This window comes from Hemiscyllium ocellatum, chromosome 31 (assembly GCF_020745735.1).
Source record: "Hemiscyllium ocellatum isolate sHemOce1 chromosome 31, sHemOce1.pat.X.cur, whole genome shotgun sequence".
In the NCBI taxonomy this organism is placed as follows: Eukaryota; Metazoa; Chordata; class Chondrichthyes; order Orectolobiformes; family Hemiscylliidae; genus Hemiscyllium; species Hemiscyllium ocellatum.
The window spans coordinates 6,621,015-6,638,535 of NC_083431.1; the positions used below are offsets into that span (position 1 = coordinate 6,621,015).

Here is a 17,521-nt window from a genome sequence, read left to right on the forward strand (position 1 = left end):
AGGTGAGGGAGGAGGTGTGGGCACAGGTTTTGCTGTTCCTGCAGTGGTAGGGGAAGGTGCCAGGATGGGAGTGTGGGTTGTAGGGGTCATGGACCTAACCAGGTAGTCACAGAGGGAACAGTCTTTGCAGAAGGCAGAAAGGGATGGGGAGGTAAATATATCCCTGGTGGTGGGGTCTTTTTGGAGGTAGTGGAAATATCGACGGATGATTTGGTTTATGCAAAGGTTGGTAGGGTGGAAGGTGAGCACCAGGGGCATTCTGTCCTTGTTACGGTTGGAGGGGTGGGGTCTGAGGGCAGAGGTGCAGGATCTGGACGAGATGCGTTGGAGGGCATCTTTAACCACGTGGGAAGGGAAATTGCGGTCTCTAAAGAAGGAGGCCATCTGGTGTGTTCTATGGTCCTCCTGGGAGCAGATACAGCGGAGGCGGAGGAATTGGGAATACGGGATGGCATTTTTGCAAGAGGTAGGGTGGGAGGAGGTGTAATCCAGGTAGCTGTGGGAGTCGGTGGGTTTGTAAAAAATATCAGTGTCAAGTCGGTTGTCATTAATGGAGATGGAGAGGTCCAGGAAGGGGAGGGAGGTGTCAGAGATGGTCCAGGTAAATTTAAGGTCAGGGTGGAATGTGTTGGTGAAGTTGATGAATTGTTCAACCTCCTCGCGGAGCACAAGGTGACGCCAATGCAGTCATCAATGTAGCAGAGGAAGAGGTGGGGTGTGGTGCCGGTGTAATTACGGAAGATCAATTGTTCTACGAAGCCAACAAAGAGACAGGCATAGCTGGGGCCCATACGTGTGCCCATGGCTACCCCTTTGGTCTGGAGGAAGTGGGAGAATTTGAAGGAGAAATTGTTAAGGGTGAGGACCAGTTCGGCCAAATGAATGAGAGTGTCAGTGGAAGGGTACTGTTGGGGATGTTGGGAGAGGAAAAAATGGAGGGCTTGGAGGCCCTGGTCATGGCAGATGGAGGTGTAGAGGTTTGGGATATCCATGGTGAAGATGAGGCGTTGGGGGCCAGGAAAACGGAAGTCTTGGAGGAGGTGGAAGGCGTGGGTGGTGTCTTGAACGTATGTGGGGAGTTCCTGGTTACAGTGGGTTGGCCAGGGTGGTCAGGCTTGTGGATCTTGGGAAGGAGGTAGAACTGGGCAGTGCGGGGTTCCTGGACTATGAGGTTGGAAGCTGTGGGTGGGAGATCTAGTCCCTGGAACTTGGAGGTAACAGGTTCTGTTTATGGTTTCTAGGGGAGAAAGAAAATTCTCAGGAAACCTTCAATTCTAATGGAGAAAGTGATAGTCACACTATCATTTATTCGGTGGCTTTTTTATTTAAAAAGATCACCCTCCCTGTTGTGACGATTTGGAGGAGCCGGTGTTGGACTGTGGTTACAAAGTTAAAAATTGCACAACACCAGGTTATAGTCTAACAGGTTTATTTGGAAGCACTAGCTTTTGGAGCGCTGCTCCTTCGTCAGGTGGTTGTGATGATGTTGTTTTAACAAGCCAGTAGGGAGTGCAGTGTTGGAGGATGTGATGATAAATGTTGATGCTGAGATGCTGAGAGGAACAGTTTGAGGCATTGCCGATCAGTTCTCTGGCACGAAGCAAATCTTCTCCCAGTGTGAGATATTCTTTGGATCCGCAGTTTAATGGACAAAAGGAGAGGGGGAAGACTCCACAGGGGAGTGGCTCAGTGGTTAGCTCTGCTGCCTCACAGCAAGGACTCCATTCGATTCCAGCCTCAGGCGACTGTCTATGTGTAGTTTGCACATTGTCCAGCTCCTATTTCACTCTAAAACAAAAACAAACTGAATTGGAAGTTCAGATATGTTGCTATAAACTGAGTGAGTACCTTCAATGTGGAGACAGGAATTGTTGGACATTAGCTCAGCGCCACATGGACACCATTCCTTCACCTCAGGTTCTGAGTTCCTGCGACCATTTACTGACTGGGGTATGATTGTAGCAGAGCGCTGACGTTTTGCTGTTGATCCTGTTATCATGTTTTAAATCTGTTCTGAAGACATCTTCATTTTTCCAAAAGGGAAGCTCTCTTAATGAGTTTTGAGAAGATTTGGTTGAGGTTCTGGATGTAGGTTTGCTCGCTGAGCTGGAAGGTTGGTTTTAAGATGTTTCGTCACCATACTAGGTAACATCTCAGTGAGCCTCCAGATGAAGCTCTCTGTTTAGTAAGGGTATGAAATAGTCACTTCAGGGATAGGGAGAGTAGGATCTGATTCACAATGCTTCAGAAGCAGTACTTAAGTAAAGGTAATTACAAATGCAGGTGAGGCAGCACCCACTCTTCAAAGAGTCATCTAGACACAAAACGATGTGGAGGATCCGGTGTTGGACTGTGGTGGACAAAGTTAAAAATCACACAACACAAGGTTATAATCCAACCGGTTTATTTGTAAGCACTAGCTTCAGAGCACTGCTTCTTCATCAATTAACTAGGATCATAAGGTAGAATTTATAGCAAAAGATCACAGTGTCATGCAATTAAAATGATATATTGGACAAACCTGGATTGCTGCAAATGTGTTGCTGGTCAAAGCACAGCAGGCCAGGCAGCATCTCAGGAATAGAGAATTCGACGTTTCGAGCATAAGCCCTTCATCAGGAATAAGAGAGAGAGAGCCAAGCAGGCTAAGATAAAAAGCAGGGAGGAGGGACTAGGGGGAGGGGCGATAGAGGTGGGATAGGTGGAAGGAGGTCAAGGTGAGGGTGATAGGTCGGAGTGGGGTGGGAGCGGAAAGGTCAGGAAGAGGATTGCAGGTTAGGAGGGGCGGTGCTGAGTTGAGGGAACCGACACAAACTTCCACACAAACCTGTTGGGCTATAACCTGGTGTCATTGATGACTGCAGATGCTGGAGATCAGAGTCAAGAATGGAGTGCTGGAAAAACACAGCAGGTCAGGCAGCATCCGAGGAGCAGCAGAATCAATGTTTTGGGCACAAACCCTTCATCAGGAATGAGGCTTGTGGGCTGGGGAGCTGAGAGATAAATGGAAGGGGTAGGGTGGGGGCAAGGTAGCTGGGAATGTGATAGGTAGATGAAAGTGCGGGTGGGGGTAATTGGTCAGAGGGGAGGATAGAGCGGATGGGTGGGAAGGAAGGTGGACAGGTAGGACCAGTCAAGGAGGTAGTGCTGAGTTGGAGGCTTGGGACTGAGATAAGGTAGGGGGAGGGGAAATGAGGAAATTGGTGAAATTCACACTGATTCCACCCACCCCCACCCCAACAGGTCTCAGTCCTGATTAAGAATTTATGCCAGAAACGGATTCTGTTGGTCCTAGGAAGCTGCCTGACTTGCTGTGCTTTTCCAGCACTCCATCCTTGACTATAACCTTGTGTGGTGTGATTTTTAACCTAGACTCAAAATGTTAGCTTGCTGTCTCTCCATGGATGCTGTCTAACCCATTGTGACTCAGGCAACTGACTGTGTGGAGTTTGCACGTTCTCCCCGTGTCTGCGTGGGTTTCCTCCGGGTGCTCCGGTTTCCTCCCACAGTCCAAAGATGTGCGGGTCAGGTGAAGTGGCCATGCTAAATTGCCCGTAGTGTTAGGTAAGGGGTAAATGTAGGGGTAAGGATGGGTTGCGCTTCGGCGGGTCGGTGTGGACTTGTTGGGCCGAAGGGCCTGTTTCCACACTGTAAGTAATCTAATCTAATCTAATCTAATCTTCTGCATTTGTTGATTTCAGTACAGATTCCAGCATCTGCAGTAATTTGCTCTTACTTAAGACGTTTCTCCATTTGCTGTTATTGTCTCAGACCACAGCTTGAATTTAAACAATGCAGTAAAGGCTAAGTAGCCAGGGGCCTGTCACTGAAAGAGATGCTGACACACACCTCACGACAGAGTCGGATGACTCTGAATGGGAGATAGTTTAGAAAAAGGAAGCAGGGAGCAAGAACCGTTTGTTGGGTGTACATACAGAAACTGAAATAATCTGATAGACAGCAAGTTAATAAAGATATTGTGTATTCTCCTCAGATTACCCAGCTCAAAATTGAAAACAACCCCTTTGCTAAAGGATTCCGAGGGGGCGATGACAGTGATCTGCGCGTATCTCGTTTACAGAGGTACGTTATGCAACAAACATGCAGGTACTACATTTCATTTCGATGATTGAGGTCACTGTATTTTGATTTCATGAATCTTCTCTTCATCACTGAAAACAAAATGTGCTGGAGGTTACAGTGGCTCAGCCAACATTCATGCATGTGACCTCCAGCATTTGTTGTTTTCAGTCCAACTGGTTCAAGCACCTTCCATCAGTTCTGCTCATTTCAAGCCATGGGGTGATGGTCTGTCTCTTGGCGTCCGTCACTCCTGCACAGCTGAAAAGATAGAGGGATTTTTTTTCAGGGAGAAATGCTGTTTTTTTCCAAGATGTCCATTGAGTATTTTCAATCAGAAAATGGAATGGAAGCCACGGGTGGTTGCGAACATGGGCGTGGGCTCAAGGACTATCAGAGGTCACGGCAGACAGACATGTTCTGCCATTCAATGCTATTCTAGCTGATCTGATCATCCTCAACTCCATTTTCCTATCTTTCCCCATAACTCTTGCCTTGTTGATTAAAATTCTTAAAAGGGGCAGGTGGAATTCGGTCAGGCAGTGTGGGGTAATGCGTGTTCACCATTATTTTTATTCTTGTATTTATTCTTCACGCGAGATGGTTAGAATCATAGAATCCCTACATTGTGGAAGCTGGCTATTTGGCCCATCGAGTCCACACCTATCCTCTGAAGAGCGTTCCATCCAGACCCTGATTGTTGCTGACCAGCCAGTATTTATTGCCCGTCCCTAGTTGCCCTTGAAAAGATGTTGGTGATGGAGGCAGGTGAAGCTGACCATTGAAGTAAACTCTCAATGTTGAAGATCAGGTGGATTTGATCATTCCCCAACTCAGGTTGTGGAAAACATGTTTCTTCCACCCCCTTTATTCAATTACTTTTTCATCACCCGAATATAAAATCTAATCTCCCCCAAGGTGATTAGACTGTTACAGAGAATCTTAGAATTTATCTCAAATATAGAACATAACAGCCCAGCGGAAATGACAAACTAAGGTTGAAATTTAATAATATCTCAATTGGAATACCATGTGCATTATTGAGATGCGTGCTCTGGGGAGGATCTTGAGACTTTAGAGACAGTAGAAGGCAGATTTATTGGATCGGTCTGTTTTTGAAAACATTCCAAATAAAGCAAAAAAATACTTGGAGCATTTGTCTCAGAAGATTGCATATTGTGGGGAAATCTGAGAGATGCATTAAAAAGTAGGAAAGGACATGACTGGGCAAATGGAAAGCGGTTTTCCAGTTGCTGCAACTCTAGAATGTGAGGTGAGAGTTATAGAGTTAAATGCAGGTAAGGAACTTCTAGAATGTTCACTTTAAAGGCCATACAGTGGCTAGCAATGCTGCCTCATAGCGTGAGGGACCAGGGTTCAATTCCAGCTTGGCTGACTGTGTGGAGTTTGCACATCCTCCCAGTGGCTGTGTGGGTTTCCTCCGGGTGCTCCGGTTTCCTCCCACAGTCCAAAGATGGGCAGGTTTGGGTGGATTGGCCATGGGAAATTAACAGTAGTGTCCAAGGATGTGCAGACTGGATGGGTTATTCCTGATGAAGGGCTTTTGACTGAAACATCGATTTTCCTGCTCCTGGGATGCTGCCTGACCTGCTGTGTTTTTCCAGCACCACTCTGATCTAAACTCTGGTGTCCAGCACCTGCGGTCCTCACTTTTGCCTAGACTGGGTGGGTTCGCCATGGCAAATGCAGGATTACAGGGATAGGGTAGGGGGTGAGTCTGAGTGAGAGGGTTGGGGTGGACTTGTTGGGCCAAATGTCCCGCTTCCACACTGTGGAGATTCTGTGGAGGATTGCGCAAAACTAGTTGGGCCGAATGGCCCGTTTCCACACAGTAGGGAATCTAATCTAAATTGTCAACACATAAGGCTTGATCTGACAGTTCCTCAGAGGATGAAAAATTAGAACCAATATTATAGGTGAAGCGAGAACAAATGAGGATTTGTTATAACGTCCTTGCTTTGTAATCAATGTTTGGAATTCTAGATACCTTGTCAATGTTTTAACCTGCCCAGCCACACCGTGCCTATTACTGCAGTCCCTGGAGAATTGCTGATGAAGGGCTTTTGCCCGAAACGTCGATTTTCCTGCTCCTCGGATGCTGCCTGACCTGCTGTGATTTTCCAGCACCACTCTAATCTTGACTCTAATCTCCAGCATCTGCAGTACCCACTCCTGCCTGGAGAACGCCTTTTCCTCATTTTTCCGATTAAATGTGTCACTTGATACTGTTCTGCACGAGATTTCATGGGAAGGCTCATTCCATCCATCTCCCTGTGTAGCCATTCCACTCCTCACAGTTAATAGGATTTCCAAGTTTTGTCACCTGCAATATTTGAAGTTGTGCCACTTATTGTAGCAGAGACGGAGTTATTCCGAGAGAAGCCTTGGATATAGAACAGTTCCCGAGGAACTCCGCTGGTCTCCTTCCTCCAACCCGCCTTCTCAGTTAAGAACCTTATCCCTAACGTGTCCACCCTTTAACTGAAAGTTCCCATGTTTACAGTTATGTAAAATTGATTTCTATCCTCCCACAGACACAAGGGTTTAGTTCCTCAGTCATTCATCGCGCTGCAGTGGAACAGTTTAAAACGTTTATCTCTGAACCCTCTAATCTAATTACCTCCCCCATCTCTTGCCCCTGACTCCACTGTCATGTTACACCTGGTATAAACACAAATTTCTTCCGGTGTCTTTTTTTCTTCGCAGGGAATATCCGGTCATTTCCAAAAGCATCGTCAGGCAAAGACTGATTTCCAACCATGGCCAGTTGACACCGAAAATGGAAGGCAGTATAGCGCAGGCTCATCAGCATTACCCGTACGACAGTTCCGGGCCCATTCCGCTCAGCTCACCCGGAGCCCAGGACCTGGCACTCAGTCCCTTCGCAGCAGCACAGAGAGACTCGGGGCTCATCTACCACTGTTTTAAACCAAGAGGTAACTGAGTTTAAATGCATATTCAGTGAGCAAAGGTAAAATATTGTATTGACGCAATTTAATACCTTGAATTATTCCTACTCAAAACAGCAACAAACCCTCCCCCCTCAGTTTGACTATCATCACTTTGTTAAAAAGTGAGTTTATTTTTCAGACACAGTGCTGTCATGATGTTCCGCTTGTCACATTCCTAGCTGCTAAGGTTGCCAGCAGAGAGGGCAGGGCAGGCAAACCGCTCTCTCACAACGAGCTCTGTGCCTTCCCCCCTCTGTTCGGGGCGGTTTAATGTCCCCCTCCGTCCCACACACTCACCCCCATCCCGTCTTTCCCTTGTATCTCTGATAAGATGAACTTTCCCTGTTGTGGACAGATAGATCTGTAACATTCAGATTTACCAAATAAATTAAACGGAACGGTTCTCCAGTCAAAACCAAGAGAGCGTATCAAAATCTGGCAAACATCCCGCAAAATATCAAGATCTGGTTATCTTTTCAGCTTTCTCCGGCGGTTCATTGATCATGACAGCGTGTTTTTCTCTATGAATTTTTGTTTTGACTTTCTGTTCCATTATGTGGGGTCTGTACGGACCTGGTAATAGAACTGTGAAGCAAAGAGGGAGGTATAGGACTTCATCCGCCTGGTGTTACAATGTCTGTTTATACCAAATCCAGTTAAAAATCACACAACACCAGGTTATAGCCCAACCGGTTTATTTGGAAGTACAAGCTTGTGGACCGCTTTGTCAGATAACTAGCTAACTGACCAAGGAGCAGCGCTCCGAAAGTTAGTGCTTCCAAATAAACCTGTTGGACTATAACCTCGAGTGTTGCGTGATTTTTAAGTGAACACACACTACGCTGTATGTATTTGCATTTAAGAAGTTGATGCTCACTGGAGTGTCTGTCTGCATGAAGTGATTATCCTGCCGACATTAATAGGAAATGTAGTTTGACTATGGTGTGGATGGGAGGAAAGGGAGCGATAAGGTAAATGAGAAGGCAGCCCGTTCTTGTCAGGATATGACACATTAATCTATGTACTGAGGCTGACTGGGTAAATACAAGAACAAGTTCTGCAAGCCGACTGTCAGTAATTAACAGCTCGGACTGATAAGCATTCCTTGTGTTGATTGATGCTGAGCCAGTTGGTCTTACAGCAATGGTGTTTTATAACGGAGAGCTGGGTTGTACTTGGACGAGCTGTTTCTACTTATACAAGATAACGAATGGCAATAAATTACTGAAACTTCCAGTTGTCCTAAAAAGTGGATGAACATCAGCCAATGTAAACACCAGCTTGGAAAGCAGATTTTTTTTAACAGACGACTATCATCACTTTGTTAAAAAGTAACTTTATTTTTCAGACACAGTGCTGTCATAATGTTCCGCTTGTCACATTCCTATCCGCTACAGCAGAGAGAGCAGTCATTCAGTCAAACCGCTCTCTCACAAGGAGCTCTGTGCCTTACCAACCAGCTAGCACGTAATAAAATACGGAAAATGCTGGAGAAACTCAACAGGCCACAGCTTCTGTGCTGAGAGGAGCAGATTTAATGTTTTCAGTCCAAAGACTCTTCTTAGGAACTGAAGGGACTGGAAGGTGGTGGTGTTTATGCTGTTGACAAAGGGAGAGTTGGAGGAAAAGGAACGCATTACTCCTGACTCTCTCTTATCCTTCCATGGCACCTTACCATGCAATTACAGAAAGTGGAACACATGCCTCTTTATCTTTTTGGTGTACCAAACTGATTCCTGACCCTAGGAGGAGAGATTGAGTCCATTAGAATTGTATTCACTGACATTTAGAAGAATGAAACCAATGACATTCTCATAGAACTAGACAGATTAGATGCAGGAAGGATATTCCCGATGGTGGGAAAGTCCAGAACTCAGGATCATCACTCAAAGAAACAGGGTAAACCTTTTAGGACTGAGTTGAGGAGAAATTTCTTCACCAAGAGTGTAGTGAGCCTGTGGATTTTTTTTCTTTATTCATTCACTAGACGAGAGCGTCACTGGCTGGGGCAGCATTTATTACCCATCCCGAATTAGCCAGAGGGAAATTAAAAGTCAACCACTTCATTGTTAGTGTTATGGACTAGGCCAGACCCTCTCAGAACATTTCAAGAAAGTAGCCTGGACCCTAACTTTGCTGGTTGCTTTAAGCAGGTGTGAAGTGGATATCCCAGGAATGATATCGCTGGCCAAACCACTTAGTTTTAAACAAAACAGAATTTATTTGGAAGATTACCGAATGAAGCACAAACAAAAGGGAACAGAAGGCAGAATAACTTAACCTATCCAAAAACCCAATTGATTATCCCAACTTAGTGATGCTGTTTCAAATACTTGCAATAATTCCCATAACTACCTCTTTGCAAAGAAAGGAAAAAATCCAACACAGGTTCCTGCAGGAGTGATATCAGAGAGAGGGGGGATCAGCATGAACCTGTTTCTTTGGGTCCAACAGCCTCACAACTGACTGCTTGCTAAAACCAAACCAAACCAGAGAAAAGCTGAGCTGGGAGAACTGGCTCCTCCCCTTTCATTGTACAAGTGTTTTTTTAACTGAAAAGCTTCTTCAAGTAGATTCATTGGATAAATATATGGATGAGAATGGAATAATGTAGGTTAGATGAGTTTCAGATTGGTTCCACAGGTTGGCGCAGCATCAAGGGCCGAAGGGCCTGTACTGCACTGTAATGTTCTATATTCTATAACCCCAGACATTTCTGAAGCTGTATCTTTACAATCTCCTGAAAGAAAAACCCAAGGACAACATAACTTTGTTAAAGGAGCAGCATCGTCAACACCTCCCCCCTTAAAAAAAACCATGAATATTCAAAGATGGCTTCATTTCAAAACCCATACACTACAACATCCATATACATTACATTGACAATAATCATGCAAACATGCACTACTATGTTCTGTTTCAGTCTGTTTTACTCCTGCCACCAAATGCCTCAATTTCTCATTCAAGTCTCGACAATGAGTCAGCAATTATGTTTTCTCATCCTGTCACATGCACAGGTTTCAAATTGAATGGCTGTAACAACAAGCCCCATCTAAACAATCTGGGATTTTTGTCCTTACCTTTCTCCACAAATTTCAATGGGTTATGATCAGTGTATATGATTGTCTCAGATACATTACTGGTAACATCAACATTGAAATGTTAGATTAGATTAGATTACTTACAGTGTGGAAACTGGCCCTTCGGCCCAACAAGTCCACACCGACCCGCCGAAGCGCAACCCACCCATACCCCTACATTTACCCCTTACCTAACACTACAGGCAATTTAGCATGGCCAATTCACCTGACCCGCACATCTTTGGACTGTGGGAGGAAACCGGAGCACCCAGAGGAAACCCACGCAGACACGGAGAGAACGTGCAAACTCCACACAGTCAGTCACCCGAGTCGGGAATTGAACCCGGGTCTCAGGCGCTGTGAGGCAGCAGTGCTAACCACTGTGCCACCGTGCCACCCACTATCGACGGGTTGTAGTGCCAACCCGCCAAGCTCCAAGTCTCCTTCTCAACTGTCAAATATTTCTGCTGATGAATGTTCAGTATCCTGGAGAAATACCTGATCGGTCCTTTATTGTCTTGTTGTTGTTTTGTAAGAACACAGCGCTGACACCCACATCACTTGCATTGATAGCCACCTTGAAGGGCTTTGCATAATTAGGTATGGCTAACACTGGGCAGTGCTTAACACAGATTCCAGGCTGTCAAATGCCTTCTGACAGTCAGCTGTTCAGTGAAACTTTTGGCCTTTCTTCAGCAATTCAGTGAATGAAGCAGCCACACTATGAAAATTTGGTACGAATGTTTGATAAAATCCACTCAATCCCAGGAATTGTAGTACTTCCCTTCTTGTCGATGGTATGGGAAACTCCCCAATTACCTTTGTTTTTGTCCATGTCCAATAACATGGCCCACAAAAGTGACTTGGGCTTGACAAATTCACTTTTAACCAGGTTTATTACCAAGCCTGCCTCCCAAAGTCAAACAATTCTGATAAATGTTGTCAATGTTCCTTCCACTTGTGACTAAAAACCACCAGGTCATCAATATAAACTACACAATTGAGTAATCTGGAAATGATCTTATTGGTTAGTCTCTGAAATGTGGCTGATGCATTTTCCATACCAAATGACATGACTTTTAACTGATACAGTCCAAACGGCATTATGAAAGCTTTTGGACAAAGATACTTGTCAGTATTCTCTAAGTAAGTCCAACTTAGAGATATAAGTTGCTTGTCCCACCTTTTCAACACAGAGTTCTAAACACAGAATTGGAAATGCATCAGTCTTTGTAGTGGCATTGACTTTGCAATAGTCCACACATAACCATTGGGTAGCATCTGGTTTTGGCCCCATTACAATGGGTGAGCTCCAGTCACTGTAACTCACTTCAATTATGTCATCTTGGAGTGTGCATTCAATCTCCTTTTGAACCTGTACCAACTTTAGAGGGTTTTGCCTATAAGGATGTTGCTTAATTGGAACAGCATCTCCTATATCTGCAGCATGTAAAATTAGGTTAGTACTTCCCAGTTTATTTCCACATATCTCCCCATGCAATAGTAATAACTCTTTCAGGTCATTTGATTTTCCTCCAGAGGGTAACTCAATAATATAACCTAACTTTTGACAACTTCCTCAGTGTCCAATTTAATTTGAGGAATGTCCAGTTCAGAATCCTCTGAACTTGGTTCCTCTCTCTGTGTTGTACCTAATGACAGTCTTCTTTGGCTTTCCTTCCTGTCAAAATATCTTTTGAGTGTATTCACATGACACAGTATGTGAGATTTCTTTCTGTCTGGAGTCCTTATCAAATAGTTCACCTCACTTGATAAGGTCCACTAAACTTTGCTTTTAAAGGTTCATATGTCACTGGAAGTTCCTCACAGATTAAAATTGATTTTGGAAGCCAAATTTTGATTTATGGACCAACTCATAATCCTTAGCTATTTCAGCTGTTAATCTTGCCATTTTAACTCTCTGCTCTTCTGCATGAGTTCTCACTATTTCAGGAAGTGAATTTTTGAACTCCTCCAAAATAATTCTCTCTCTCAGAACATCAGAGGTTTGCTCTGTTTTAATGCCCTTATCCACCTATCAAAATTACTTTGTTTGATCCTTTCAAACTCAATGTAGGATTGACCGGGGTCCCTCCTTAAATTCCTAGAACATTGTCTGTAGGCTTCTGACACAAGTTCATGTGCACTTAAGATTTTTTTTTCACCTTCTCATACACCCCAGATACCTCCTTTATAGTGATGCAAATACCTCACTAGCTCTACCTACAAGTTTTGTTTGGATCAACAAAACCCACATGGTCACTGTTCACCACTTTTCAAATGAGATGAAAAACACTTCCATATCTTCTCATCAAATTTAGGCAATGTTTGAATATATTTAAACAGTTTCTCACCAGGCCTTTGGCTATCATGGGTTTGCTCATTCACACTCTCTTCCTCATTAAGCTGACCTTCAGCCTTCATCTCCATCCTTTTAAGCTGACTTTCCTGTCTAAGTGCCAATTTCTGAAGTTCAAATTCCCTCTCTACCTTCCTTTCCTCGCTATCCGTTTCTCTCTTCATTCTTTATTTCTTTCTCTCTTTTTTTTTGTTCTGCCAAAGCAATTTGTTCTTCTCTTTCCTCTGCTTTTAATCATAATTCAAACCATTTAATTTGCATTGCCCTTTCCTTGTCTTTTGCCTGTAACTCAAGCTGCTTCATTTTCGATTAAATTTTAGCCATCTCTAAAGTTTCTGATGGCGTTTCCAGCAAATGTAAATGCTGAGCTATTGCTATAAATTGATCCCCTTTTCTCACGGAGGGAGGCAGCTCCAACCCTAGCTTGTCTGCTAATTCCAGCAGTTTAGCCTTAATTACCTTTTGTAAAACTCTCAAAGTCACTCCTTCCACCCCCAGAAAACTCTTAGTGACTGAAAGAGCCATTGCTATCTCAAGCACTATTTAAGCTAACCAAATTCAACACTCGGAACAAAAGGCACCAACACCTGCCACTTGCACCCTTTGAGACAAACAACCCAAATCCCAATTTGGAGCTATAGACCAAATCCTGCAAAGAGCTTTCAATCTGTTATGGACCAAGCCAGACCCCCTCAAAACATTTCAAGAAAGTAACCTGGACCCCTAACTTTGCTAGTTGTTTTAAGCAGGTGTGATGTAGGTATTCCAGGAGGGATGCAGCTGGCCCAACCACTTAGTCTTAAACAATACAGAATTTATTTGCAAGGTTACCAATTGAAATACAAACAAAAGAAAACACAATATTGAATAACATAATCTATCTGAAAACCCAACAGAATATCCCAACTTAATGATGCTGTTTCAAATACTTGCAACAATCCCTATAAACATCCTTTTGCAAAGAAAAAGGAAAAATCCAACCCAGGGTCTTACAGCAGAGATGTCAGAGAGAGGGAGGATCAGCATGGACCTACTTCTTTGGGTTCAGCATCTTCACAACTGACTGCTTACTAAAATCAAACCAAACCCAAACCAGAGAAAAGCTGAGCTGGGAGAACTGGCTACTCCTCTTTCATTGCACAAACTGTTAAAACTTAAAAGTTTCTTCAAGTAGATCAACCCCAGATATTTTGGAACATGTGTTTTTACGACCTTCTGAAAAAAAAATCACAGACAACATGACCTTGTTAAATGAAGATCATCATCACATTAGTCTGGAGTCATATGTAGGCCAGACCAGGTAAGGATGGTAGTTTCTTTAATGAACCAGATAGGTTTTTCCTGACAATCGATGGTTTAATGGCCATCAGTAGACTCTTGATTCCAGATTTTAAAAAAATTGAATTCAAATTCCACCATCTACCATGGTGGGATTCAAACCCTCGTCCCTAGAACATGATCTGGGTCTCTGGATTAACAGTCCAGTGATAATACCAGTAGGCTAATACCACAGAAAGCAGTTGAGGTTAATTCATGATGTTTTCCAGAAGGAGTCAGATTTGGGGATTGTGACTAAAGGCACCAAAGGCTATGGAGGCAGGCAAGATTAGGGTTTTGAGCTTGATGATCAGCCATGATCATATTGTTTGACATAATAGGCTTGAGGGATCTAATGACTTACTCCTGCTCCTAACTTTTGCTTCTAATTTTTGTCACACTTCCAAGGCATCAGACACATCTTCCAGCATTTTCCTTGTGCTTCTTTCAGTCTAGTCTCCTGTATCCTCTGCTGATGTGCAGTCTCCTTTACATCGGTGAGACCAAATGTTGACTGGGTGACTACTTTTTTATGGAATATCTCTGCTTTGTCCATGCGACTAACCCCAACCTTCTTGCTTGCAAATTCAATAAATCACCTGCTGTTACACCAACGTTTGTCCTGGGCCTGCTGTACTGCTCCAGTAAATGGGTGGCACAGTGGCTCAGTGGTTAGCACTGCTGCCTCACAATGCCAGGGACCCAGGTTCGATTCGAGCCTCAGCGACTGTGTGAAGTTTGCACATTCTCCCTGTGAGTGTGTGGGTTTCCTCTGGGTGCTCTGGTTTCCTCCCACAGTCCAAAGGTGTGCAGGTTAGGGTGAATCGGCTAAGCTAAATTACCCATAGTGTTAGGTGGATTAGTCAGAGGGAAGTGGATTTGGGTGGGTTACTCTTCAGAGGGTTGGTGTGGACTTGTTGGGCCAAAGGGCCTATTTCCACACTGTAGGGAAACTAAAGCTAAACACAAGCTGGAGGATCGGCTCTTCATTTTCCACTTAAACACTTCAGGGTCAATGTTGAGCTCAACATCTTCAAAGCATGGACACTATCTCCCTCCTCCCTCCCTCAACCTGTGCCATTGTTGGCTTTGCATTCAATGGATTTGACTTATTTTCTCTTTTTCAAGCCTACTATTAACAACTACTTTTGAATCTCAATCTCTCCTTTACCACTATTAACACTCCCTTTGTATTTTGCTCAGGTACCTTCACTGTCTGTTTTACTTGCTCCTCCTCCTGTTTTGTCAAGAGCATAAAAAAAATTATCCAGCCCTTCAGTTCCGAAGAAAGTTATAGAGTCATAGAGCTGCGTAGCACGAAAATAGACCCTTCAGTCCAACTCGTCTGTGCCAATCAGATATCCTAAATTAATCTAGTCCCATTTGTCAGCACTTGGTCCATATCCCTGTAAACCCTCCCTATTCATATACCCATCCAGATGCCTTATAAATGCTGTGATTGTACCAGCCTCCACCACTTCCTCTGGCAGCTCATTTCATACATGCACCACCCTCTGTGTGAAAACATTGCCTCTTAGGTCACTTGTAAATTTTTCCCCTCTCACCCTAAACCTATGCCTTCCAGTTCTGGACCTCCCCACCCCAGGGAAAAGACTTTGTCTATTTACCCTATCCATGCCCCTCATGATATTATAAACTTCTGTAAGCTTACCCCTCAGCCTCCGACACCCCAGGAAAACAGCCCCAGCCTATTCAGCCTCTCCCTACAGCTCAAATCCTTCAACACAGACAATATTGTTGTAATTTTTTTCTGAACCTTCTTTGGACTTGACATGTTAACTCTTGTTTCTCTCCTTTGTTATGACTTAGGGATAGCAAATGGAATCATCATTATCACTGGATCGCAATGCATTGAAATGAAAATATTCAATGATCCTCAAAATTGCTCAATTGTTACAGATCTTATGAGTAGCAGATTTTGGACACCGTGTTTATAACTTAAACTGAAATTAACAACTTATTACTAATATCGTAACTCTAAAGGACAAAGATAAATAACAAAGTAATCTAATTAATATTTAAGATTTAAATCCAATCTTCTTTGATCATAACCCTACTCACACTTGGATTGACAGACACAGTTAAGGTATAAGGAAATAAAATAAAAGGTTTATAATTTGTCAGTCCAGCTTATCAGTTTTAAAGGATGGATATCGATCTTACATACAATCCTTAAATAGTGAGTCACAGTTACAACCACATAACTCTTTATCTGTCAGTCATAATTGGAGTTTATGAAATGAGGAATTAATAGGTTAGAGTAGCAGTATCAACATTTTGAAATGGCAATATGTTCTAATTCCCAATGGTACGATTTGTCACCGTGATCATTATGAAACTCTCAAAGAAATTTAAAAATTGATAACAGGGAAAGATACAGATGGGCAGAAATTATAAAAGGAAACATTTTTGAAATAGATCTTATTTTTAACAACATATTTGTCAATAGTGGATTCAAAGATAAATCGTATTTTCAGTGGTGTGTTGCCTTAGTATATGACTATCACTGCCATGTGGCTGCAGAAAGGTGTGTCTGTAGTGATTTGTCCTGCCATGGGATTAATGACAATGATAAACATATTTTTGCCTCCTTTCAGAAGCCCATGGTCATCCAGAGCTGTCATGTAAGCGGCCTTTTCTAGAAGCCCCTACTTCCATTGCTGAAGAACATTACTTTCGTCCGCCACCATATGACCAACAGGTGATGAGCCCATCCTATCGAAATGAGGCTGATCTAAGGGACGCCTGCATGTTTTCCACTGCTGGAAGTGATGTGCCTGGAGGAGCTGCTGCCGAGGAGCATCCTCCTCAAACATTAAACTGCAACATGTGGGCTTCAGTACCACCATATGGTAACTGCAGTGTTCAGACCATGGAAACTGTTCCTTATCAGCATTTCTCAGCTCACTTCACCACCACAGCCATGATGCCCCACCTCTCTACCATCCCAGGACAGAGCACACAGCCTCCCTGTGATTCACAGTTCAGTGGCTATCATTCGCCACCTCAACACCAGGTTCGACAACGGGTACCCATTTCTTCATGTTCTCCACGGGACAGAATTCCTCTCTCACCACATGAGAGAGTGCCACCTTCTCCTCACACTCAGAACACTCGGGAATTCCTTTTCTCACAAAGCCTATCTTTACCAAGGGAGCTACCTACCCAATACCATTCTGGTTTGGGGCCTGTGACAAACTGGACAGACAGTTGACTCAGACTGATATAACCAAGCGGTATTACTAAGAAGGATGCAGAAACTGTTTTGGATTTCTAATGTTAGGCAGATAGATTTCACACTGCAAAAGCTTTGAAGTTGCCTCGATACAATCTCTCAATTTGACTCTGCTAAACTAGAGATATTTTATTATTGACTTTAAGGATAGTCCTCCAAGAATACTCCTGCTTTTACTGCTTTGTTTAGATTATGCAATTCTTGCTCAATGTTGAGGAGATGTAAAAACATTTTTTGCAAAAATGCATTGAGTAAACTTAAAAATACATAATGGAATGCTTCAGTACTCTCCTATTGTGAAGTTCTATGTGACTAGACTGGGAAGTCTAAACATTCTGCACATCCTTGTATGGACAGCGCTATTTTGGACAAGTATTTTGTGCTTATATCCAATAGTGGAATATATAAAGAGCAGTATCATATTTTAAAATCATCTATCTATGAATAATTTTTGATG

General features: G+C 43.4%; 1 protein-coding gene across 1 annotated transcript in view; it reads left to right on the top strand.

The window, feature by feature from the left end:
- tbx4 (T-box transcription factor 4) overlaps positions 1-17,198 on the top strand; it is a 108,924-nt gene extending 91,726 nt beyond the window's left edge. The window contains exons 6-8 of the mRNA XM_060848079.1: positions 3,995-4,083; positions 6,808-7,037; positions 16,427-17,198. Of these exons, the coding sequence (XP_060704062.1) occupies positions 3,995-4,083; positions 6,808-7,037; positions 16,427-17,043 (936 nt within the window). The 3' untranslated portion in view covers positions 17,044-17,198. The remainder of the gene's footprint in view (positions 1-3,994; positions 4,084-6,807; positions 7,038-16,426) is intronic.
- Positions 17,199-17,521: the final 323 nt, after the last annotated feature.